This window comes from Nomia melanderi, chromosome 13, assembly GCF_051020985.1.
Source record: "Nomia melanderi isolate GNS246 chromosome 13, iyNomMela1, whole genome shotgun sequence".
In the NCBI taxonomy this organism is placed as follows: domain Eukaryota; kingdom Metazoa; phylum Arthropoda; class Insecta; order Hymenoptera; family Halictidae; genus Nomia; species Nomia melanderi.
This window is the reverse complement of record NC_135011.1, coordinates 3895371-3917923: the sequence shown is the minus strand read 5'-3', so window position 1 is coordinate 3917923 and position 22553 is coordinate 3895371. Positions and strand designations below refer to the sequence as shown.

Below are 22553 nucleotides of genomic sequence, written 5' to 3'. Positions count from 1 at the left end.
GGGGTCTCTCGTGGGGGTTCGAGGGGGTCTCTCGTTTAAATTTGGGGGTTCGAGGGGGTCTCTCGTTTAATTTTGGGAGTTTCTCGAGGGGGTCTGAGGGGTCTCTCGTGGGGGTTCGAGGGGGTCTCTCGTTTAAATTTGGGGGTTCGAGGGGGTCTCTCGTTTAAATTTGGGAGTTTCTCTTGGGGGTCTGAGGGGTCTCTCGTGGGGGTTCGAGGGGGTCTCTCGTTTAAATTTGGGGGTTCGAGGGGGTCTCTCGCTTAAGTCTGGGGGTTCGAGGGGGTCTCTCATTTAAATTTGGGAGTTTCTTGCAGGGGTTCGAGGGGTCTCTCGTGGGGGTTCGAGGGGGTCTCTCGCTTAAGTCTGGGGGTTCGAGGGGGTCTCTCGCTGAAATTTAGGAGTTTCTCGTGGGGGTCTGAGGGGTCTCTCGTGGGGGTTCGAGGGGGTCTCTCGCTTAAGTCTGGGGGTTCGAGGGGGTCTCTCGCTGAAATTTAGGAGTTTCTCGTGGGGGTCTGAGGGGTCTCTCGTGGAGGTTCGAGGGGGTCTCTCACTTAAGTCTGGGGGTTCGAGGGGGTCTCTCGTTTAAATTTGGGAGTTTCTTGCAGGGGTTCGAGGGGTCTCTCGTGGGGGTTCGAGGGGGTCTCTCGGTGAAATTTGGGAATTTCTCGTGGGGGTCTGAGGGGTCTCTCGTGGGGGTTCGAGGGGGTCTCTCGCTTAAGTCTGGGGGTTCGAGGGGGTCTCTCGGTGAAATTTGGGAATTTCTCGTGGGGGTCTGAGGGGTCTCTCGTGGGGGTTCGAGGGGGTCTCTCGCTTATGTCTGGGGGTGCGAGGGGGTCTCTCGGTGAAATTTGGGAATTTCTCGCAGGGGTTCGAGGGGTCTCTCGTGGGGGTTCGAGGGGGTCTCTCGCTTAAGTCGGGGGGTTTCTCATGGGTGTTCGAGGGGTCTCTCGTAGAGGTCTGTGGGGTTTCTCCAGGGAGTTTGAGGGGTTTCTCATTGGAGTCTGAGGGGTTTCTCGTGGGGGTTCGAGGGGTTTCTCCTGAACCTTCAAGAGGTTTCTTTTGGGGGTTCAAGGGGTTTCTCCTGGGGGTTGCAAGAATTTTCCCATGTCGCCAATTTTTTTATTTTCTATTTTTTTAGCAGCATGTTAGAGTTCCAAAATCCAAAAAAGAAACTCTATTAACATTTTTCGAAATCCTCCTAGAAAATGGTACTCTAATCAACCCCTTTAACACTTTCGAAAATTATTTAAAATAAATACTCACGACAGAAATGCAGTATACATCTAACTCGATTCTCACTAATTCCAGTTCTTCGTATCGGTAACGTGGAGCGCGAATCTGAAATGGTACCGAAAAGTTTCGTCCCAAGTCCCCGCAGACAGAAACTCCATACAAAAATCTTCACAACACGGTACGCCTCTACAAATCCCAAGTCGATGTTACTCCAGAAACAATAAGATAATGAGTTCAACTTATCAAATTACTCAAAATGTGTTACTTCATTATCTTGACGTTTTACAATCAATCCAACTATCTCCCAGATTAATTTATCTTTTTAAATAAGCTTCTCGCGTATTAAACAATCGCGGCAACGGAAAACTATCGTTCACATGCAAAACGGAACACCCTTGTTTCAACCGAACAATCCAATTTTGCTTTCGTACTTAATTACCGCAGGGCAATCTTAAAAGAATGGCACCAAAGTCACGAAGAAATATTTATTTTTGGCGACGGTTTTAATACGAGAAGCGGGCCGTGACGAACGCGCTACGTCTGCTCGGCTACCACGCAATCGCCGGACCGCGTCACCTCACGTCACAACGCCGAACCACGGGACGAGCACGCGAGACGCCATATTGAGCGAATGTTGATTGAATGCGGTTTAGGTGTTTACGCGGTTCCAAGTAAAACCCGTGGAAAACCGTATCGATTGCCGTGTGGCCCGGTTCGAGTGCTCGCGAACGATCCACTTGGTGTACCAGTTGCACCACGCGGTGATAGAATGAGCGGCAGCGACGGCGAGGACGGTCAATGCAATAGGACGAGAGAAAGCAACGTAGTAGCGATGGGTGACGTTCTCGCTAAGAAACACGCAGACGATGCACCTCGCGATACCTGCATCGTTGCAGACGACGACCCAACGCGACAGGATGTGGACTTGGCGACGGATTACGAAAGCGACGCTGTCAGGTCACCTGTCGTCGCGAATTTGGTTCCTGACGCGGTACGTTCCCTCATGAATGTAATTGCACCCCCCCTCCGAGAGCCATCGATCATAAACCATGGATAAAGGAATTTAAAGGAGAAATTATGAGACTGGTTCATTGATATTAGATTTATTAAGCCTTCGGTTTTTGTACAAGTGAAGGGACAATGACAATTCTAGTTAATGTAAATGGAATTTGTGGGAAATACATGGAACACGTTGTTCAGGAATTTATTGTACATAAATTGGTAATTTCATTATGCGAGATGTACAGTGGAATGGGATTTATTAGTATATTGTGTTACGACGGTCTCTGTGTAGAAGATACTGTATTCGTATTGATAGTTTGTGTACGTGTAGTACTCGTAGTTTCATGGTATATTCAACGTGCTTGTGGGATTTATTGTTTTGTATTTATATTATGAAATCGATTAAAACTAAGGTTCCTTGTTACTTATGATTGTAATATTGTGGTTTTCTCATATAGACGATAACGATAAGGTATTTGAATTTTGGATATGGGAAATGATATTGAATTAGTATGAGAATTTGAAGGGATTGAGTGTTTATGTGAATGTTATGTTTTCAGAACGGGGTGATAGATATGAATGCAGTTCATGCTTTCATAAAGGGTGCAAGAGATCCTGGATATGTACAAACGGATTCGTATAAAGTGAAAAGGTAATTGTTATTGAATTGAAAATGGAAAAGTTTTAACAGAACTGATCTTTATTGTAGAGATCTCTGTAGAGAGGAACTGCAGAAGATTATAAAATTTCAAAACTTATGGATGGAATTGCAACAGTACATGCGTGCCTCTTTCAATGTTGCGCTAGAAGCTTCTCATACCCCAGGGAACTTGTTAATGCAACAAAATGCACTTTCTATGGACAATATGCATGAGATTGTTCTGCAGTAAGTTTAAAGAATGATCTTATGCATATGACATCTACTGATCGAAATCAGTAGATTTAGATGTGGTATTTGTTTTTAGACTATGCAATTGGGATTCTGGACAGTTATCTATGAGGCTAGTGAGTCAGGCCCAAGAGTTTGTTATAGAAGTAAAAGTTCGATTGTTAGCTCTTCTACATGATCATAGTGTAAATAATTTAGCAGAAATTTTTCTTACAGGTACCTTGAATGCTATTACTTAAGATTACAAACTTTTATTAGCCACTGTATGTATTGACCTTACACATATATGTTATGTGCAGGTCTCTTAGATGATTATGATGCATTGATATCGACAGCATCACAAATTTCTGAATTAGTAAAACCATTGAAGGGTTATTTGTGCAAATTTACATGGGACTGTTTCATTAAAAAGTTATATCAGATCTATGTATACGATGAGTCATTGGTACAAAATAATTTGCCTTCCTTTATTGGACAGGTAAATATATTAAAAGCAAAAGTATACTTACCCCTGGACTACGTGAAAAGATTAATGGTTTCTTTGATGTTACAGTTAAGGAAATTTTTATCTTTGAAAGGCTCGAAATATCAAGGTCTCGTTCATCGATATTTAGCATTTGACGACAAAATGACGAAAATCAGGGATCTGTGGCCAGACACGGAACCGTGGATGGACAAATACAAGTAAGCAATTTTTGAAATTACCTCCTAATCGATACGAGCAAAAGCGTTTACTAACTGGAGTGCAAGGTAATAAATGTATGATCGGAGTTTCATAAACAGCACACATTTCAGTGCAGAATTAGCAGTTCGAATGACCAGGCTTAAGCAAATATGGAGGACTTGGGAATTATTTTCTGTAACTAGGAAATTTATAGAGCAGCGTATGTCGAATAAATCGCTTGATAGTGGAAAGTATGTTGATATGTAAAATGAAGAGTTCCTTCTGTGACGTTAGATGTATGATACAGTGTTATTCTCTATTCCAGTGAATTACAAGAAGTTGATAGTCAATTGTCAATGCTTGCATCGCAGGGGAAGGTTGAAATGGACAGGCTACTTTCGTCTGCCGAGATAGTTCAAATTTTGATCGACGATATAATCGAAGATCAACTTGCAAAATGGTAAGATAATTTAGAATATTTTATTATGCGCGTGTAAATGATTATTTGAATGGAATAGTAAAATGAAGTTGATTTTACAGGACTCACGAAGGCGGATGCTTAGAAAGTAACGCGAAAGAAGGGAAATGTTGCGAATTTCACACGTGTACAGGGTTTCCAGTGTCATCGAATGTAAGAAAAACTTATATATTGCTTTAATATTTTTCCATCTGGTAATGATTAACCGGACTAACGTTTACAGGCGAATAAAAGTGACACGGAAAGTATAGGGTTGCCAATAGAAAATCCTTTTTCACAACTCATTAATGGTTTTTTAGGTAAAGTATACCTTCAGAACGGTGCGTTAAATGATTTGTTATTAAATCTGGAATCACTTACTGGAATTCCATTTTTAGAAGAAGACATAGCAAATTATTCCGCAACACAGATCAAAAAGAAAGTAGATCCAATGGAATCGAAAGAAACGAAACTCGATGTGAGTGAAATTAGAAGTGTTCAGGAGGATACAGATTTGCGAACTGAACCGCAGCCTTGCTCGTGCGTGTATCAGCATGTTAGGGAAATAACGGAACGGAAGAAAGGAGTTTTAGAAAATCCTCCGTGTCCGTGTTTGTTAAACTCGAAACGGAAATGGAACACTTGTCCATGCCTAACAAAATGTAATTATGAAAGAAAGGATAAAACATATAATTGCTGTAACGGCACCGTCGACGCATCGTTATTATAAACTTTTATAACATTGTTAGCTGTACCTGAAATGGCTGTGTCGAACAATCACCCAAAGCCAGCATCTCCTACGACTGTGAAGACTAATCAAGAACCAACTAAACCTGTAGTGAAATCTGGTTCTACGCAATCTGCTCAAACACAAACAAGACATTCTACCACGCAAACGCCAAACACCGCTCACAATCATCCAACACATCTCGGTAGGTGTAAGTGGTAAATCGTTCCATCAGATTTCAGCCATACGGTAATTTCATGAAATTAATTTAAGATGCTTTGAACTGCTGTATTAAGTCCTTTGAAAAGGAAGTCTATGATTCAGACAATCATCTTTTAAATGAAATCCAGTATAAAGTGTAAACTTTAATATCTTACTACTATTGTGAAAAAATAATTTAAATGTGTTTCTTTTTATATATACATACACGTACACGCTGATCGACTTGCATTTTCCATATAGTTTTAATAAAAATGTGCTCATCGCAAACAAGTTTGGAAACTTATAATTATATTTATTCTGAATCAAACAGGTACCACTCATCCTCCACACACGCACGGGCCTCTACCGGACTTGGTTAAAAACGCGGCCCCTCCTCACAGATCTCACACACACAACAATCATTCGTCGCATGCATGTCACAAACAAGCCAACGTCGAGCACATCAAAAGAGTATCGTGTAATGATTGTTAGTACATATTTGATGCATTTTCGTGTTCATTACTTTCATAACTGTAACTTATTGTAACCAATTGTTCCGCTTTCAGTGAGTTCCGGGGACGGTGATTGTTCTGATTCCGGAAGCAGTCAAGAGGACTCTTGTTCGACCAGTAGTTCGGCACAAAGGGACTCGAGTAGGCATTGTGATTGTTGTTACTGTGAGGTGTTCGGACATGGAGTTGTAAGTGAATTTTATTTATACCTTTAATGTAATTTTATTCGCAATAATTTCATTCTTCCTTGTAGCCTTCTGTAGCGCCAGTTAGTAGGAATTATAATGAAATGAGAGAAAGATTGAGACAGTTGTTAACTAAGAAAAAGGCCAAGAAGTGTAAAGCCACGTGTAGTCCTTCGAAGAGTTCTTCGGAGTCATCGACGAATACGAATCCAGAAACAAAGACGGTGACCAGCATGGCGCCTAGGTCTAATACTCCAGTTTCTACTACCTCTACGGTCCAACAGGATCAAAGAGATCAGAGGGATTTGGAAGAATTGTTAGAGTTCATTGAAGGGAATCAAAATGGGAAAAAGGATAATAATAAGAAAGCGGAGAAGAAAGCCAGGCAGAAGCAACGAAAGGTTCGTCGATGGGAATTATAAAATCTAATGGCGCATCGCTTAACATGCCTGCAGTTTAATCTTTCCTTCGTTACAGGTGGAGGAAAAGCTGAAAAGAGATAGGCAAGAGGCAGAAAGACAAAAACTGATAGAACTACAGAAAAAAACGCCGGAAGTAACAATTACAGTCGTAGACCCACAGAAACCTGTTTCTCAGAGATTATTACCTCAGTGTAATCTACCCGAAGTATCTATTTTACCTACATCACCGCCAGTAGCATTGCCGAGTGTAAAGCAATTAAGTAATAAAAAGAAAGACAAGCAAGAAATTTGTAGCAATAGTAGCAACACTAGTAGTAGTAGCTGTAGCAGCAGCAGTAGTAGTAGTACCATTAGTATAAATAGTAAGGCGAAGGCTGCATCTGTGAATACGAATTTAAAGAATAAAAGTATTAATCCAAGCAAAGTTGATAAGACGGTGGTTGCTAGCCAGACGAATAAGTTGACCAGTAAAACTGACAAAGCCGAAATTATTAATAAGAGTAATAAAGTATTGACAAGTACCAACGGTACAAGCACGAAAAGTAGTACAAACGGTACAGAGAAATCGCTGGCAGTGGAAGTAAACGACAAAAAGTTAACGAAGAAAGAAAGGAAGAAGCAAAAGAAAGAACTGAAGAAGCTGGAAGAAGCGAAGGCGAAAGAAGTGAAGAAACCGGTTCAGCCGGAGAGCCAGCCTCAGATGGTCACCATTAAAAGGGTTATGGAGTCGAACAGTGCAGAGCCTACGGTTACAATTACGTTAAAGGGTCAAACACCGGCCGAGGATAAAGTATTGTTCACGTTGGTGAATGGGCAAACCAAGGAAGTTTCGCTGCCCAAGTTGGAGAACGAACAGAATCAGAATATTAGTGGGAAGAAGAAAAAAACCAAAGCAAATAACAACAACAACAACAACAATAACAACACCAACAATAATAATAACAATAGCAATAACAACAATAACTCATTACAGCAAGGCAACAAGTCTCAACAGACAAATAATACGAAGCAACAGGCGCAAAATAAAATTTGTGACAATAAGAATGTTAAACAACAAGGAAATAGTGAGAAAACTAAGGGAAAGGACGAGAAGAAGGTCCAGCAGCAGAATATAACGGAGACGAAGAAGTCTAAGAAAGATAAGAAGAACACCGAGAACAAAGAAAACGTGCTGCAACAGAATACAGTAAATAAGAATAAGAATCAGCAGCAAACAGTGTCTAGCAAGAAACAGAATAAAATAAATACTCCCCCTCAGACACCAGTCTCTCAAAAATCACCGCCGAATCTCACTAATGAAAACAATAAGAAATCAAAGGGTCAGGAGCAAGAAAAAAGCGGCCAGTTGAATTCCAGTAAGAACAATAAGAATGCAAGTACCAATGGGACATGCAAACAGGCGAAAAACGATAATCAGAAGATACAAACTAAGATAGCCTCTTCCCAACCGACAATCAAGCGATCGGAGATTCAACCCACCACCGCTGAGCGAGTTAACTCCCCTTTAAGTAGCCAGTTCAAAGACATCAGCGCAAATTCGAAGATCAACATAGAAAATTTAAAACTACCACCTGGGATCACAATAACGAAGGTCGACGCCCCCGCTAAACCATTGCCAATAAGATCAGCGCCGTTGCCCAAGCCAGTAAATCCTCCCAAGCAAACTACAATAATCGCTGCACCGATGAGTAGCGTCCAGTCGAGTTACTCGAGCTCTCAAGCGGGCGGCAACGTGATCGTGGTCGATACTGGAAAACTGAAGCAAGACCTTCTCCCGAAACCCACGGAAAAAGGTGAGTATGCTAAATATTGAACAGAATCTGGAAAACTAATCCGGAATACATTTCTCATTTCTTTACTGTGTATTTCATCGTAGACGTGCCTAAAGAAAACCAACAAAACTCGAGCACCACGGGGAAAAAGAAGAAGAAAAAGAACAAAAGTGGAGCCAACACGGTAAACGCCGGCAATCAGACGACAGCGCAAAACAACGATCCGTTCGCGAATGATCACACGGATGAACCTGCTAGAATACTCCATAATCCTAACACGAACATGGTGACCATAAGGAACCCAGCGTTTGGTCCGATGAAAGTGCCTCCGACGCAACAGGCAGCTATCATAAAGGTGTCGGAGAACGGAATGGTGACCATCAGGAGTCCTGCGCTGCAACAGGCGATCAATGCAGGCCTAACGTCGCCCCCGAAGCCCGATTACATAGTGAAAGGTGACCTGTCGTCCAGGACATCCGCGGAGAGCTCGAATCTAAAGCACACGAACGGTATTATCCCGTCGAGCCTCGCCGAACTGAGGAGCAGACTGACGCCAGATTGCACGACCCTCAGCGATCTGGCCAACATTCAGATCAGCAAGGTGACGAACGGTCAACCGATACCGGAGAACGGGATCAACTTGAAGGGAACCAGCGTGACCTTGACGAAGGTGAGGACAGAGGCGAGCATAAAGGACGTACAGAGCGCGAAAACGGCGGTCCGGGAAGCGATAAATGCTTCAATAGCGGCGTCGAGTACCGGGAAGAGCAAGAAAAAGAAAAAACGCGGAACCGGCACGAGACAGTGCGGCGATGACTGGAACCTCGTTGGTGAGAAACAACAATAATCAGAATTTAACATGTAAATTTGCTTCTTTCATTTTTTGTTTTCCTTAACACACAGAGACAGACAGACACACACACTCCACACGTACACACCCGGGCTGCAATGCCATCGCTCCCGGCGTTAGACGTTAAAAACTGTCTCTTTTCAATTGACTTGTTTGATGTTTTTTTTTGTTTGTTTTTTTCTCTCTTTTCTTTTTTGTTTTTTCTTTTTGAGAACCACACAAAATTAAATTGACAACACACACCCAAGTATTGAGTCTCCGGACACGAGCGAGTAGAGATTGAATCGTACTGACGACGGTTTTTCTTTCGTTTCGTTTCGTCAGGAGAGGGCAGTGTACCGCGTTAGGACGAGGCTAGGTCAAAAGATTTATTCGAATACCGGATGATACACACTCGGGATCTCCTCGAATTGGCCGCCACGAATTTCTCAGGGGATTGGTCCGGAAGAAACTCTGGCCAGTGAGCACTATCTTTTCTTTATTTTCTTTTCGCTGTTCGCGCGTGCCGACGACTCGTTTTGTTGGATGATCCAGGTGACTTTTCTCTGTCGAATGCAATCCGTAGCTTAAAACTATGACATACATGCGCCAGGTGATCCTGAACAAGTGTCCCACGCTGGCAAAGGTTGTCCCACACCGTCGAATAATTGAGAATTTCTAGTAAATGATAGTCCTGGAACACTTTACATTATACATAACAAAGGTATTCGATTGAATCAGTTTTAGGACCTCTATTTGCTGGAACTTTTTCGTTACTTCTAAAGTGTAGGGCTTGCCTACAGTTTCGGACGCTGGTTCAGATTACCTCCAGTATAGAATGTAACACTGAACGTGTCAGATTTCAAGGATGGATTTCGCGCTGAAAAACGAATAAGCGAAAAATTGGTGCAAGCATATGCCAGATGTAGTCCTCGCAGAAGCTGGGAGTATCGTGTCGTTGCAACTTGTAAATATCCTATTCTATATTATCGTTGAATCAGGCATATGTTTAGATGAATTTTTCCAATTGGTTTTTCAACTGTACAAAGTTCTTGGATCGTTGACAGTATCATCGTTACGTCCTGTATGAGAATCACACTTGGACTTAGGATAGCTTGTAGCATCTCTATTTATTTAGGGACCTCTCAGTTATATGTCTGTCCCTTTTTTTCTGGTTACTTTTTTCTAGTTCCCTCCTCCTAGAAAGTCAACGACGGTCGTAAGCACGCGGAACTCTCGACGGAAAGCATGACAGTTTTAGAGACCTCTCATTATATTCTAGATCTATTTAGACATTGAACCACGCCGACTCGATTGCTACGGATCCGTTATTATTATTATTACTACTACTATTTATTATTATTATTATTATTGTTACTGTTATTATTATTGTTACTACTGTTATCACTGTTATTACTTTGTTTCCTTTCGTCACTACTCGACTTGTGGAAAGAGAAAGGACAGATAAAGAAAAGATACGTCGGTCACTCGAGAGAGTCACGCATTACCAAGTTCGTTGACCATCGACAGAGCTAACTTGTCCTGTTACCTGAAGCTTCATTCCGATGAGAATCGATCGACAGAAGTAAAAAAAAGAACAGGCGATCACGAATTCACGAGAATGACGAGATTGAACATTTTCTAATTTTTTTTAAATAAAAGAGATTTATTTTGTTTCCTGACATTTCTATTACATATATGTGTATATATATATATCTTGATATATATATATATATGTGCTCTCTTTTCCCTGTCGGTTACCGATGTCGCTCATAATGCTGCATGCGTATGGATAGACCGAGCGAAATGTTCTCTCAGTTTCTCTTTTCTCTCTCTCTCTCTCTCTCTCTCTCTCTGTTTTTTTCTCTCATACACGTATACACTTGATCTTTTACTTTTCTCTTATCCACCGAAAGCTCTTCCCCCTCTCGAGTTTCATTAGCTCTTTTCTCCCGTTTCGTATGCAGGCAATCCCCGCGTGACAAGGAATTCGTACACTCGAAGCTCTGTCGTCCTGCTTCGACGAGAACTCGTATCTACCACAAATGAGATTAATTTCTCTCAACCGTTACACGGGGTTGCCTGTATATTCCGTTTCTCTTGCGTTCTTCTCGTATACCCATACTCAGGCAGTACCTCGGCTGAAACTGAAAGAAAGTATTCGAAACAGAATCAATATCCGGTTCAAGGTGCGATACTCGAACGCCGAAGCAAAGGAAAAAAAGAAAGTCAATACCGTGCACCGCAAACTTGAATTTTCCCCCCCTTCTCTATGCTCCCTTAAATTCCGCCGGGTGCTGGTCCAACTCTAGTATTCAGAGCGTGTCTTTTGCAGAGAGCGTATTCACGCCCAAAGATATAGACCTCGAGGACGGGGAGATGGACGACGCCGAGCGCGAGCTGGAGGCGTTCAAGAGGTTTTGCCTGCAATCGGTGCCGCCTCCTCGCAAGGAGAAGGTCAACCTGAACATCAAGGACATCGTGCTGAAGAAGAAATCGTCATCGTCATCGTCGTCGTCCTCGGCGGCTGCCGCCGTCATCGCCGCGAATTGATTCGCCAATGGCCACCTAGCCCTTAGGGTACGTTTATAGCGGGACCGTTGCGAGAGCGAACCGAGGGAACCGCGTACCTTTGTTCGAAACGAACGCGTTCGCGTCAGTTTGACGATCAACGATACAAGTGTCGCAAATCGACGCTCTCTCAGCTTCTCGCCGCTGCGCCGCTGCAAACGTACCTTCGGACGCGTTGGCTTGACGCAACAACCGACGCGAGGGAGAGCTTAATGCCCGAGAACGCAGCTTTCTATTGTTTCCCCAAGAGTGGACAATAATACACGATCGCTCGAGTCGGGACAGCCCGACGATGCAATCTCTCGGAAGAACGTTAGGGGGACGAACGCCTAAGGGTGAATTTTTAATCAACTTTTGCTGGAGCTGGTGGCAACGTGTTACAGCCGACGCGTAGACGTTTTACCGGGTCACTAGTTCGATAGATCTAGAATAAAGTTTTTAAGACGGAAACGTGTACACTGTTTTCGTACACGGTTTTTATCTAGATAGGAATTCTTTTGTAACGCATCGAATCACGCATTATGATTATTTATTACAAGGGTACACCACTTTTTGGTGAGCGCGAATGGAGGTTGACACGCTGAATGCCACGGTGACTCCCAAATCGAATTACTATAGTTCATTGAATATGATTACTTGAAAACATTTGTAGATTACAATGTTGCTTAACGATATTAAGATGAGCGTGCAGTAACGCGATTCGATCGAATGATTTCATATCATATCGTTTCCATTTTGTATACTTCGCTCTAGGAAATTGTGCGGCGTTCAACGTGTCGATCGGTTGTGTAAAAATTGTTTATGTATTCTCCATGTGGAGGCTCTTTTTATTCGAGTTCCACGTTGCGTTTGTAGCTCGACGATCTGCCGAAATTACACCGTTTCATCGTTGATTACCTGCTCGCTGAAGGAACCGTTATCGGCGAGTCGAACCCTGTCACCGGCAAAACCCGATTAAAAAGTCACAATTACGCTCGAGTGTCTCCTCCGCGGGCCTTCCGGCCGCGCCGCGCGAAGGGGGAGGAAAGACGGAGCACGATTCGCGACGCAATGGAAGCGTTCGAGCGGCGAAGGGAAACTCTGCGACGTTTGCATCGAGCCAATCGCTGGCTGGCGAACGACGAATGTAATACTGCCACGGCCGATGCGAGTGAACACGCGACCGACTGGGAACGCGATCCGTTTCCGGGTCTCGACGACGCGGTGACTCTGCGCGACAATTCTGATCCCTGATCCGAGAATACGGTGGACGAATTCAAAGGAATATAGAAATTTAGCGGGCCAGCCGCCGCGGTACGATATACTCGGTGATCGACGTCGTCGACGAGGGGGACGAATACCGTTTTGTATTAGTCGTCGTGTCGTCGTCGTGTCGGCGACCTAGTCGACTTCATATTTTTAATATTAGTAGGACGAGCGTGTAATAAAGATTAATAGCGATTCTTCGTTTGCGAAGAGACGAATTTAAACAAGGTCAAAGAAAAACGCCTTGGGGTACAATGTACGATGGGGTGGGGGTGACGCGTTTGTTCCTTGTGGATACAGACGAGCCGTTAGATATGTACACGTATATATATGTATCTTTATATACTGAATTTATATGTATATACATATATATATGTGTGTGTATTATAAATAAAAAGAAACAGAATTTTGAACAGTGTATGTATGTATATGTATATCTATAAATATAGTAGGAACGAATTCTCCTGCCGGAAGGGGCCATGTTCGGTTCGGGACGTCGGCCCCTTCGAATTTCGATCGCGTCACGATTAATGTCTCCCGATCGATGTGGGATTATTAATTGAGAGCGCGTGGACAACGGCGACGCTTCCCTTAAATATCCGCGCGCGCGCGCGTGCGACGGTTACCGGTGTTGTTTGTGGTATCGGTAAAACGCGCGAGCGCAAGAGATAAGAATATACACATAGACACGTTTCGTCGTCGTAATACCGGCGATCAGGCGTTCCGCGTCGCCACGATCGCGATCGCGGGCTTCGGAGCACACTCCTCGATCGATTTATGTCCGATACACAACACCACTGACACACGTACACGGAGACACAATTCTCTCATCTTTTTTTTTTCAATAAAAGCAAATATGCATTTTTACCGAAGATCGTTGTTACCTCCTTCTCCCTGTTTCCCGTTGGTACTGTTCACCTTTTCTGGGTGTCTGTGCACTTAACCTTTTGCGGGTTAGTTAGTTCTTTCGATTACAGCTTAATATGACGCTCTAGTTATTCATATTTGGGAGTCATTGAAATGTTACCTTCGAATGGTACAATTGTGATACAAATAAATATAGAAAAAATTGTTAGAACAGGTAGAGGTTGGAATGAAATAGAATGTCGGACATGGGACTGCTAAGGGTTAATGATTCAGTGAATTGACGATTTGACCTATGATTTCTTTCTCAACTCTGATCGATACTTTGTTATTGAAAATTTATTGGAAAAAGAGAAAAAGCCTAGGTATATTTTACATCTATGTTTGCTCTAATAATTCATAACAGAATAATACTATTTAATTTGTATTCATAAAAATTGAGTAATATTTGTGTGTTAAATTCTGTTTAAAATCATCACGAGTCTGATATGTTATAAGGCAAAGAGTTAATGTCGATTGATTAACTTGAAGGAACTTCAGTGAGTGTAATGAGAAAAATGATTGATTGTATTACGAGCAACTATTGCAAGCTAATCAATAATTAGTTAGGCAATGGGTTAATCATTCTATATAGAGTGATACATTTCGAAACAATCTAATAGGCGTAATGCAACGAGATTATCAATATATGGATATAATTGAGAATTTTCGAACAGAAAAATTAACACTAGAGCCACCGAGTAATACGTAATCTCTATACAAATTGTGACAATAGATTATCTTCAGTTTCTTTAGACATTCATTAGTATTCAACTATTTATTTTCAAAATCATTTCAAATATTCAATGCTTCCAAGATATCAATAATTGCGAAACAGAAAAATCGAAACCATGGCGCGGTAGTTCTATTGTTAAGCGACGTTTCCACCGAGAGAAGATAATTAACGAGATTGGTTAATTAACGAAAGAACACGGACAAAGAAATCGTACTCCCAGTTGTCACGACCCGCGTGATTTGTATGCACCGCGGTACAATTCGATCTGACATATTCTCTCGGTGCCCAGGCGCCAGATCGGCGCTGCGATTTCTCATGCTAGCGTCGTTGCAGCTTGCATCGGGCGATGCATGAATTATTCCGGACGGACAAGCAGCACACCCCGTGCTGCTGTTGCATCGGATCGAATCGAGGTGAAAGAACGCGCCGTTGGCGACCGGTTTCCGGTTTTCCGGAAAACCATTATCAAGCATCGTTGCATAACTGTTAATTGGGTCGTCGACCGAGTTCCGATGCGAATTTAATTTTCATTCTCAACATTGTCCGAGGCCCGCTTCGTATTTCTATATAAATTAACATTTCACTCGAACGTATCGCAAAGAGGTTCATTAGACGATCTTAAATAACCGGAAGTCGAGCGACACAGCCGCTGATTTATCGTTCGCCGTAAGAACCCTCTTGCAGGCTATCAGGGACAAGTTATCCTAAGCGCTTCCCTTGTTATCATCATCCACGGATTCGCGGAATCAAGATAGAAATTAACAACAACGAAGTCTTCAATATTATCATCGCTAATTTTTCTAATTACGTTTACACGTGTAACAGCTGCATCGGCGGTTTTACTGCGTGAACCTCCAACGGGGAAAATCTTTGATCATTCGCATGGCTCAAGCAGAAAATTCTTGCGCGTGTTTAATTAATTTACGCAGTGAAAATGTATGCTGATTGGGAACAGCAATCTAGCAGGAGGCTCCGCAATTCATTCAGCGAAACCGACTGTTATCTCGCGAATGTATAAATACCGTGTATTTTAGTAGATCATCCTCGCTGACAGGTGTCGCCACCGATTCGTGCCAGTACGCTCGCCGATTTAACGGGTGTACGAGAAATATCGCTATAAGAATAATTATATATTCTGCTACTTACGTTTCCTATTTTTATTTATAAACGATGGACTTCCATAATTCATTCCAATCGTGAGAGATCGAAGAAATTCTAATTGTTTCCAAAAATCTATTACTCGATTTAAACAGTCATCGATATTTCCACGGAACAGTCGCTGAAAAGGAATACGATTTTTTAATTCCAAGACAATCCTGGGTGCTCGCAACGCTCGCCGGCGTGAATTCGAAGCGATCCGTGGTTACCTGGCAACAGGTGGATTTAAACCGATGCACCCGGCTGCGCATCGCAGTGCACTATTGCGGAAGAACAATTAACGAGTTCATTTAACCTGGATGCGTTGTTCCGCGGCTCTATTAACCGACTCTCCCGAGCTATCCGGACGAAAAGCCGCACGTGTTTAATCTTCTTTTTCCCCTCGCCGACATTCCACCGCTTCTTCAGGCGACGGAACGGTTTTGCAGTCATCGGCCGATCTAGCCGACGCAACTTCCAGCCGCAATTATCGGTGTGCCTGTGATACATGAACAGGGAGTGAAATTCTTCGGAGATCTTATAGAGATTCCAAATCATACGTACCTTCTAATCAAGAAATTCAATCAACGGATGGATGTTAAACGTTCCTAACGTAGCCGCTCGCCGGTGAAGGTTCATCAGGGATTCCCAGAAGTGTCCATAATCGCAGTCGCTGGAAACCGAGGCAATCAATTCTTACAAATGAAGTTTTCCTTCACCTTTTATCAATTACGGACTGATCGGAAATTTAAATGTTCCCCGTTATACTCGGAGATTTCCCGGGATTGTCGCAATGACGATGTCATTGGAACAATTGAAGAATATTCTAGAAATTAAGTTTCCATTTAACATGTTGCTATGACTGGAGCTTCCAAATTGCTTGAAAACAATTCAGAAAATTGATATACAAAAATCAGGAAGCATCAAAGATTCGACCACATTGACTAACGACTCGTTTATCGTTAAGAATTTTCTAGATTTACACCATACAAATTGCTAACTTTCATTTGAACTCCAAAGGACTGAATATTTGTGGAATCGTATTATAAATCTTCGAGACAGACACGATATTCAAAGGCAAGCAGTTACGTTGACTGCCACGGTAGTCGGTGACCGGAGCTTCCAAACTGCTTGAGAATAATTACAACAAGAAAATTGCCATTAAAATATCCAGTAATCCAAGAAGCTAGATAATAGTGTAATACAAGTATCGTAATACCAAACACTAATAATTATTTCTAATACTATTTTCCTCTATTAAAGGAGTAAATCTTACTACAACGAAACGCTCGAAATTCTCGGCAGTCAACGCGTTAATATCGATTAACATCGAAATTCTTCAAATTTACCCATACACGGAACGTCTTTAGGTGGTGTCTCTCATTAAGTCCACTTCAAAGTAGCACCGAATTCATTTCTAACAGCTCTAATTGACCGGGAACGTTAATAACGCTCGAGTAAGTTACAAAATTATATCGGAATGCGTGCAAAGGTCTTCTTCGTGGGAAAAACCGTGGCGTACGGTGTCCGAGCGCCGTGTTCCTTGAGAACGAACCAGCAGAATGCTTCCTAAGGATGATTATTAGCAATTATAGGCGAACTTCGGAAAATTATCCGGCCAATTTCATCCCCTTCGTTCTTTCCACCGGCATTCCGCCAGTTCTTCAAACGCGCCACGACGAAACTCGAGCATCGCCGATCTGTTCGTAGCAATTTTCGCGCGATCGCTGATGCGCGAGCGAAAAAAAAGAAGCGAGATTTCTCGAACCAGCAATTTTGCTCTGCGCGTGTTAGTTTTTGCCCTCTAAACGCTGCGAATGCCCGGGACGCCTCGCGCCGCGAATGTTATTACCGGGAATCGCGATATTTTGCTTCGATCCGCGGCGCTAGTCAAAGCAGATTTCGAGGGAATCGAGCTCTGGGGAATCTTCTTCGGGGAACTTCAGATAACTGTACGGTAATTCCGTTAAGCGATCATCCGAGGTTTTGTTCGAATTAGCGGCGTGATTACGCTTCTCTCGGATTAATAGAAATGTAGAGAAATAAAGGAGCGGAATAGGAATTTTTTAAATGGCGTCGTATAGGTGATAAGAACTGACGAGGAAGAATAGATAGTAAAATACGGAGATACTACTTATTGTCTCGATTAATAAAATAGAAATAAAGAAGCGGAATATGAATTTCCGGAATGATGCTCTATAGGTGATGAAAGTTTGGAAAGAACAATGGACAATGGAATATAGTGATACCAATCATCTTGGATTGATAGGATAAAAATAAAGTAGAATATGAATTTCCTGAAAGATTATATAGGTGAAAGGAGTTGATAAAGGGGGATGAAATATAGTGATACTACCAATTGTCTCGAGTAGAAATCAGGAAATGGAATATGAATTTTTTCAACGATGTTCTAAGATGATTACAAAGAATGAAGTAACCCTTTGAATGTCGGCATTTTTGAGATCAAACTTCCATGACCAAGTTGCGAACGAATGATTTAATTTCCTTATTCTCTATGATTTAAGTATTCTTCTTTAATTGCCTTCTCTATTTAAGTATTCTATAATTTAGAAGAATCTTCGAAACGTTTTGTATACTTTCAACAATATTCTTCCGCGAGGGGTTGATTAATCCCTTACGAGGAAGTTACGAGAAACCAGTTCAATTTTCGCGATTCGATCGAACGGCTCTTACATAATCGTGTCAATCATTACGGTTTTATCTCCGCTTATGAATTATGCCTCGCTATTATACCCGCGACGCGCGTTTCGCGCTCACGACCGGATCAACACGTTCTCTTTCTTCAACCGGTCCAGTAAGGCACCCGGAATCCATTCGAGTTCGAAGCTCATGCATTTCGATTCGCGGCGTCTATACGGCCTTTTTTCTACCCGGTGACCGCCGGTTTCACCGGATTCCTGGAAACTTTATCTAGGATAACGCGTGAGAATCGTCGGGCCGGCTGCATCGATCGTCTCGAAAGTCGACGCGCGGACTCAGCTTAGGTGCGATTCTACTTTCGCGCGGGGATTTGTAATCTCCCTGAATTTCAAACGTTCGAATGATAAACAGTTACTTGAAATCTATAAATTTGAAAGTTTACACGTGGAAAGTTCTAGTACTGTAATACTCTTAGCACTAAAACTACGAGCAGTTCAATTGACTTTTGAAAATTTCGCTATAGAAACTCCGAGAGTGCATCTGTTCAGACTTTAATTGATTTACAATTCAATTTGCGTAGCGCTAGATGAATTTCTTTAATAATCTTTTTACCTTCCTAATAATTGCGAGAAGAAGATGTCAGGTAATTTGACCCGTTTGGTAGTTTTAGTGTTAATCAATATCTTATTCTCGATATTTCAAACTTACTGTGAAAGTTTTAATTTTTGATACTTCATTCTTAATATTTCACGTTTTAGTGAAATAATCGAATCACTAATCTAGTAATCTAATTTCCTTCGAATTAGTAAATGAAATAAAATAATCATAGAAAATTCTATCTTCTAATAGAAGAATTGAAATAAAAACCTTCGACCTCTCACCTTTGTAACTTTTAAAGCAATCTTCTAATAGACGAATTAGAATAAAAACCTTCGACCTCTCACCTTCTCAACTTTCAAACTAATCTTCTAATAGAAGAATCATTAAAATAAAAGTTACCTTCGACCCTCCACCTTCGCAACTTTAACATTCCTCACAGAAATCGGTCGAAAAATCAATCGCAACGTACCAAGTCGCACGCGTTGAAGCCATAGGCTCTTTCATTAGCAGAAAAAGAGGAAAAGGAAACGAGAGAATAAGAGGAAATAGAACCAAGGAGGCACGAGCGGAGACGAGGGAGAGAAACACGTGTGGCATCGCGTCTCGCCGGCTAGAATGTTTGAGGGCCCGCCGGAACGGAAGAAAAACGCCGCTTTCGAGGACAATATTCCGCTTCGCGAGTAGGAATTCGAGTGGCCCGTGTTCCGATCGGGAATATCGTTTGCGACGGATAAACGGTTTTCGAATTCCAACGGTGAAGTGGCTTCGCTCTCGTCCCGTAGCTTCCTCGAGTGCCGAACCGCATACCACGGGGTGCCGACAGTCGCGCGAACTTCCCTCCCCGCGGATATAAACGAGCCCGCGTTCCGGTATGCCGGGGATCCCCTCCTTTTTTCAACTTTTTCCGGTGCGCCGGGAGGAAGTTTCGCCGTTTTAGGAGACGAACCGAATTTCAGGCTAGGAATATTCGCGCGATTTTAACATTTCTAATCCGTACGTTAGATTCTGAATTCTAATTAACACATCGTATGCGGGAAACGTAACACTAATATTTCCATGTACCGTTATCTATTGTTCCACAGATTTTCCAGAGTTTCCATTACGAATCGAAATACTTTCAGTCATATGCAAAAGGCAACTACTCGATGATACATGGAAATAGTAGTGTTACGTTTCCTGTATACAATGTTTTAAGAGAGCAATGCAGTATGGATTAGAAATGTTAAAATTCGCGACGATTTAGTAGATTTTATGGTGATTGAAACGAAGCAAAGCAGTATGGGTTAGGAATTTTCGAATGTGATTGAATTGGTTGAAAGGTGATAGACATAGAAAGCAAAGCAGTATAGATTAGGAATTTTCTAATTTGTGGGTTATAAAGAAAACAGAATTCTCAAGCTTAAGATTCTTCAGTGGCAAATGGAGCGAAACAATTCGCAGTGAGAAGTCAATTTCAGTATTTCTATTATTAAAAGACTTAATTAATACTATCAAAAATATCAAGAACTTAAGTAACAACGAAAGATATCCAAAAACACCTTATCAACACAAGATATCTCAATCGTCGTTCTCTCGCGTTGCCAGCGAGCAAGCTCGCGACTAACCTCTCGATCAGTCCAGCTCGCCCGAAATATTCGAAGGTTCATCGTTCGATATCGTCGACTCTTCAGCCTCAACCAATAATTCCGTTCCGCGTTCCGCGTTCCCGGTCGTTAGCGGCGTCACCGAAGGAATCGCGCGACGGATCGTTAGCCGACTTTTCATCGGCTGTTCCCCGAGCCTCGCGGCTGTCGCGTTCTCTCATTAAGGACGTTTGTCAGTCACTCGGCCCTCCCTGCGTGTCCCTCCCACCCCCGTCATTTTCCGAAGACTATTCTCGCACCCTCATTATGTTTCCGTCGCCTTAGCCGAGAGGCTAAAACGAGCAGTACACCTCCAAGCACCAGAAACGGCGGATCCGCCGCGAACAACGACCCTCCCGGCTTTCGGGTTTGTTTGTTCGCCGGGAGAACGGACCACCGTTAACGCTGGATAACGAGGACAAAAGAGATTAAGGGAGGCACGCTGCCCGAACCGGCTCGATGTTAATTAGCTCGTGCACAGGGGCGGCCCGGACCTCGAATAATTGGAGGTTTCTGGGGACTTTTTGATGCCGCTCGGTCTCGCTTTGAAGACGGCTCCTTTTTCTTCAAAAATGACACTTCTATGAAGTTTTGGAACTTCTTTGAAGAGTTCCTTTTATTATTCGAACGGAATTATTAACGCTAGAATTACCGTATCAGTCAAAATGACTGGTTTCAGTTTTTCTGTTTAGCAATTATTGATATCTTCGAAGCGTTGGATATTCGAAATGATTTTGAAAATAAATACTTTCACTTGAATATGGATATGAATGTCTGAAGAAACCGAAAATATAATACTATAATATTCATAGCGATTAGATTTCAATCGTGTCAAATGCTCGGTAATTCTAGTGTTAATGGATCACGTAGCTAAGTTTTAAGTTTGTGCTAAGCTTTAGCTACCGGATGAATCAATTCTTCAAATTTATATGTGGATATTTATTAATTTTACACTGCATAGATTTTGTTATAATCATGAACAAAAATTCGGCCTATAGAGGGTTAAGTTTCCGCAGTAATGGCGTATCTAATACGTGACCTAACGGTCGCTACGTTCGAAAAGATGAGAAAACGAATGGTTTTCGGGATTTTATATGAAAAGTACGAAGTTGAAATTGATGCCCCATAAACCTCATACTCTCTTCGATCTCTCCCCGTTGGCAGAAAAAAGGAAACGGAGTTAATGTCGCGAGGCTGCACGGTAGACGGTTTGTCTGCGCAAGACCTTGTCCCGTCTGCCCTTCAGGTTTGAATTTAGACGGTCATGAATTCCGGGAAAGGGCCTGTTCCTCGTCCGACTCCATGAAATCAGCGTTTCTTCTTCCCCTGTGTGTCTGTCGGCCCTACGGTTTTTACGGTCACCGAAATAGCTGGAACTTATTAATCGAAAATTGCTTCCAATCCGCTATGCATGTGCCATGACGCCGTCTGACTGTTGGCCCCCCAACGGCCATTTTGTTTTCTGGATTCTCTATCTTACACGAGTTTCGAAAAGAAATTCTACGTTAACACTAGGACTACCAGATCGGTTAAATCGACTCGTTCCTAAATTCTCCTTTTCCAATTATTAACCCTTAGCACTCCAGATGGTTAATTTATCAGCAACTGCAACTAATTTTTATGGTATCTCTAGTGAAAATTAGAAATTCATTGATTGACTCGTTATACAAGGGTTGAAAGTTTGACGCATTTTATTTCGAAATACTATAGGATTATAATGGTTACTGGACACTGGATATATATTGAAGGATGCAACTTAGATTACTCATTATTTTAATTGGTAAAAGAATAGATATTTGATTCGATGAAACCATTAGACGCATAACCTCAAAACTCAAGGTACTGGCAGTGGTTCGTAGCTGGAAGGTGTTTGGTATTAACTGAAACGTTATTATAGATGGAATGTTGAATACGGGGATGATGGAACGAAAAAAATAGCAAGGAAATCGAGGAACATTGCTTCCACCCTGAGTTGGAGGGTTTAAATATAACCTAACCAGCATAGAGAAATTTTTTTCACAGCCTGAAGGGGCGGCGTGCCCGTTTCAAGGCGTGAATCTTAATTAGCAACGCCGTCGTGTGAAAATTGAGCCGCGGTTAATTTCCTTTCTCTGTGGAGGACGGAAATAACTTCGAACACTGGTATGTATTATTCACCTTGAACGCAAAATCGAACATTTCGACG

The 22553-nt window shown here is 42.3% G+C and overlaps 1 protein-coding gene and 1 long non-coding RNA gene across 11 annotated transcripts in view; one reads left to right on the top strand and one right to left on the bottom strand.

The window, feature by feature from the left end:
* The first annotated feature begins 1809 nt into the window (after positions 1 to 1809).
* On the top strand, positions 1810 to 13558 carry LOC116431621 (uncharacterized). Of its 9 annotated transcripts, none has more exons than XR_004235980.2 (18): positions 1810 to 2224; positions 2796 to 2887; positions 2945 to 3121; positions 3201 to 3340; positions 3424 to 3808; positions 3920 to 4039; positions 4114 to 4248; positions 4329 to 4419; positions 4490 to 4565; positions 4644 to 4907; positions 4995 to 5183; positions 5505 to 5660; positions 5740 to 5873; positions 5939 to 6271; positions 6348 to 8085; positions 8169 to 8894; positions 9239 to 9374; positions 11229 to 11375. XR_004235980.2 is itself a non-coding variant. In XM_031987335.2 (18 exons), the coding sequence occupies exons 1-18, from the start codon at positions 1865 to 1867 to the stop codon at positions 11444 to 11446; spliced, it is 5259 nt and encodes a 1752-aa protein (XP_031843195.1). In that variant the 5' UTR covers positions 1810 to 1864; the 3' UTR covers positions 11447 to 13558. The 9 variants fall into 9 exon arrangements, 7 of the variants coding, with proteins under 7 accessions (XP_031843195.1, XP_031843198.1, XP_031843196.1 ...); XR_012999949.1 differs by having other exon boundaries at positions 9239 to 9448; positions 11229 to 11358; XM_031987335.2 differs by lacking the exon at positions 9239 to 9374 and having other exon boundaries at positions 3424 to 3602; positions 3678 to 3808; positions 11229 to 13558.
* Positions 13559 to 13570: 12 nt separating this feature from the next.
* LOC116431628 (uncharacterized) overlaps positions 13571 to 22553 on the bottom strand; it is a 209440-nt gene continuing 200457 nt past the window's right edge. For both annotated transcript variants that reach the window (XR_012999950.1, XR_012999951.1), the window contains 3 exons: positions 16050 to 16158; positions 15716 to 15984; positions 13571 to 15627 (listed from right to left, as the gene is read on the bottom strand). This is a non-coding gene — a long non-coding RNA (uncharacterized LOC116431628). The remainder of the gene's footprint in view (positions 15628 to 15715; positions 15985 to 16049; positions 16159 to 22553) is intronic.

What these genes read in the sequence shown, in the direction of transcription:
- LOC116431621 (XM_031987333.2), top strand. Translation starts at nt 1,865, where the DNA reads ATGTTGATTGAATGCGGTTTAGGTGTTTACGCGGTTCCAAGTAAAACC. An exon ending in AAGAGTATCGTGTAATGATT is followed by an intron (nt 5,661 to 5,739) that starts GTTAGTACATAT and finishes TTCCGCTTTCAG; the next exon opens with TGAGTTCCGGGGACGGTGAT. An exon ending in CCAGGCAGAAGCAACGAAAG is followed by an intron (nt 6,272 to 6,347) that starts GTTCGTCGATGG and finishes CCTTCGTTACAG; the next exon opens with GTGGAGGAAAAGCTGAAAAG.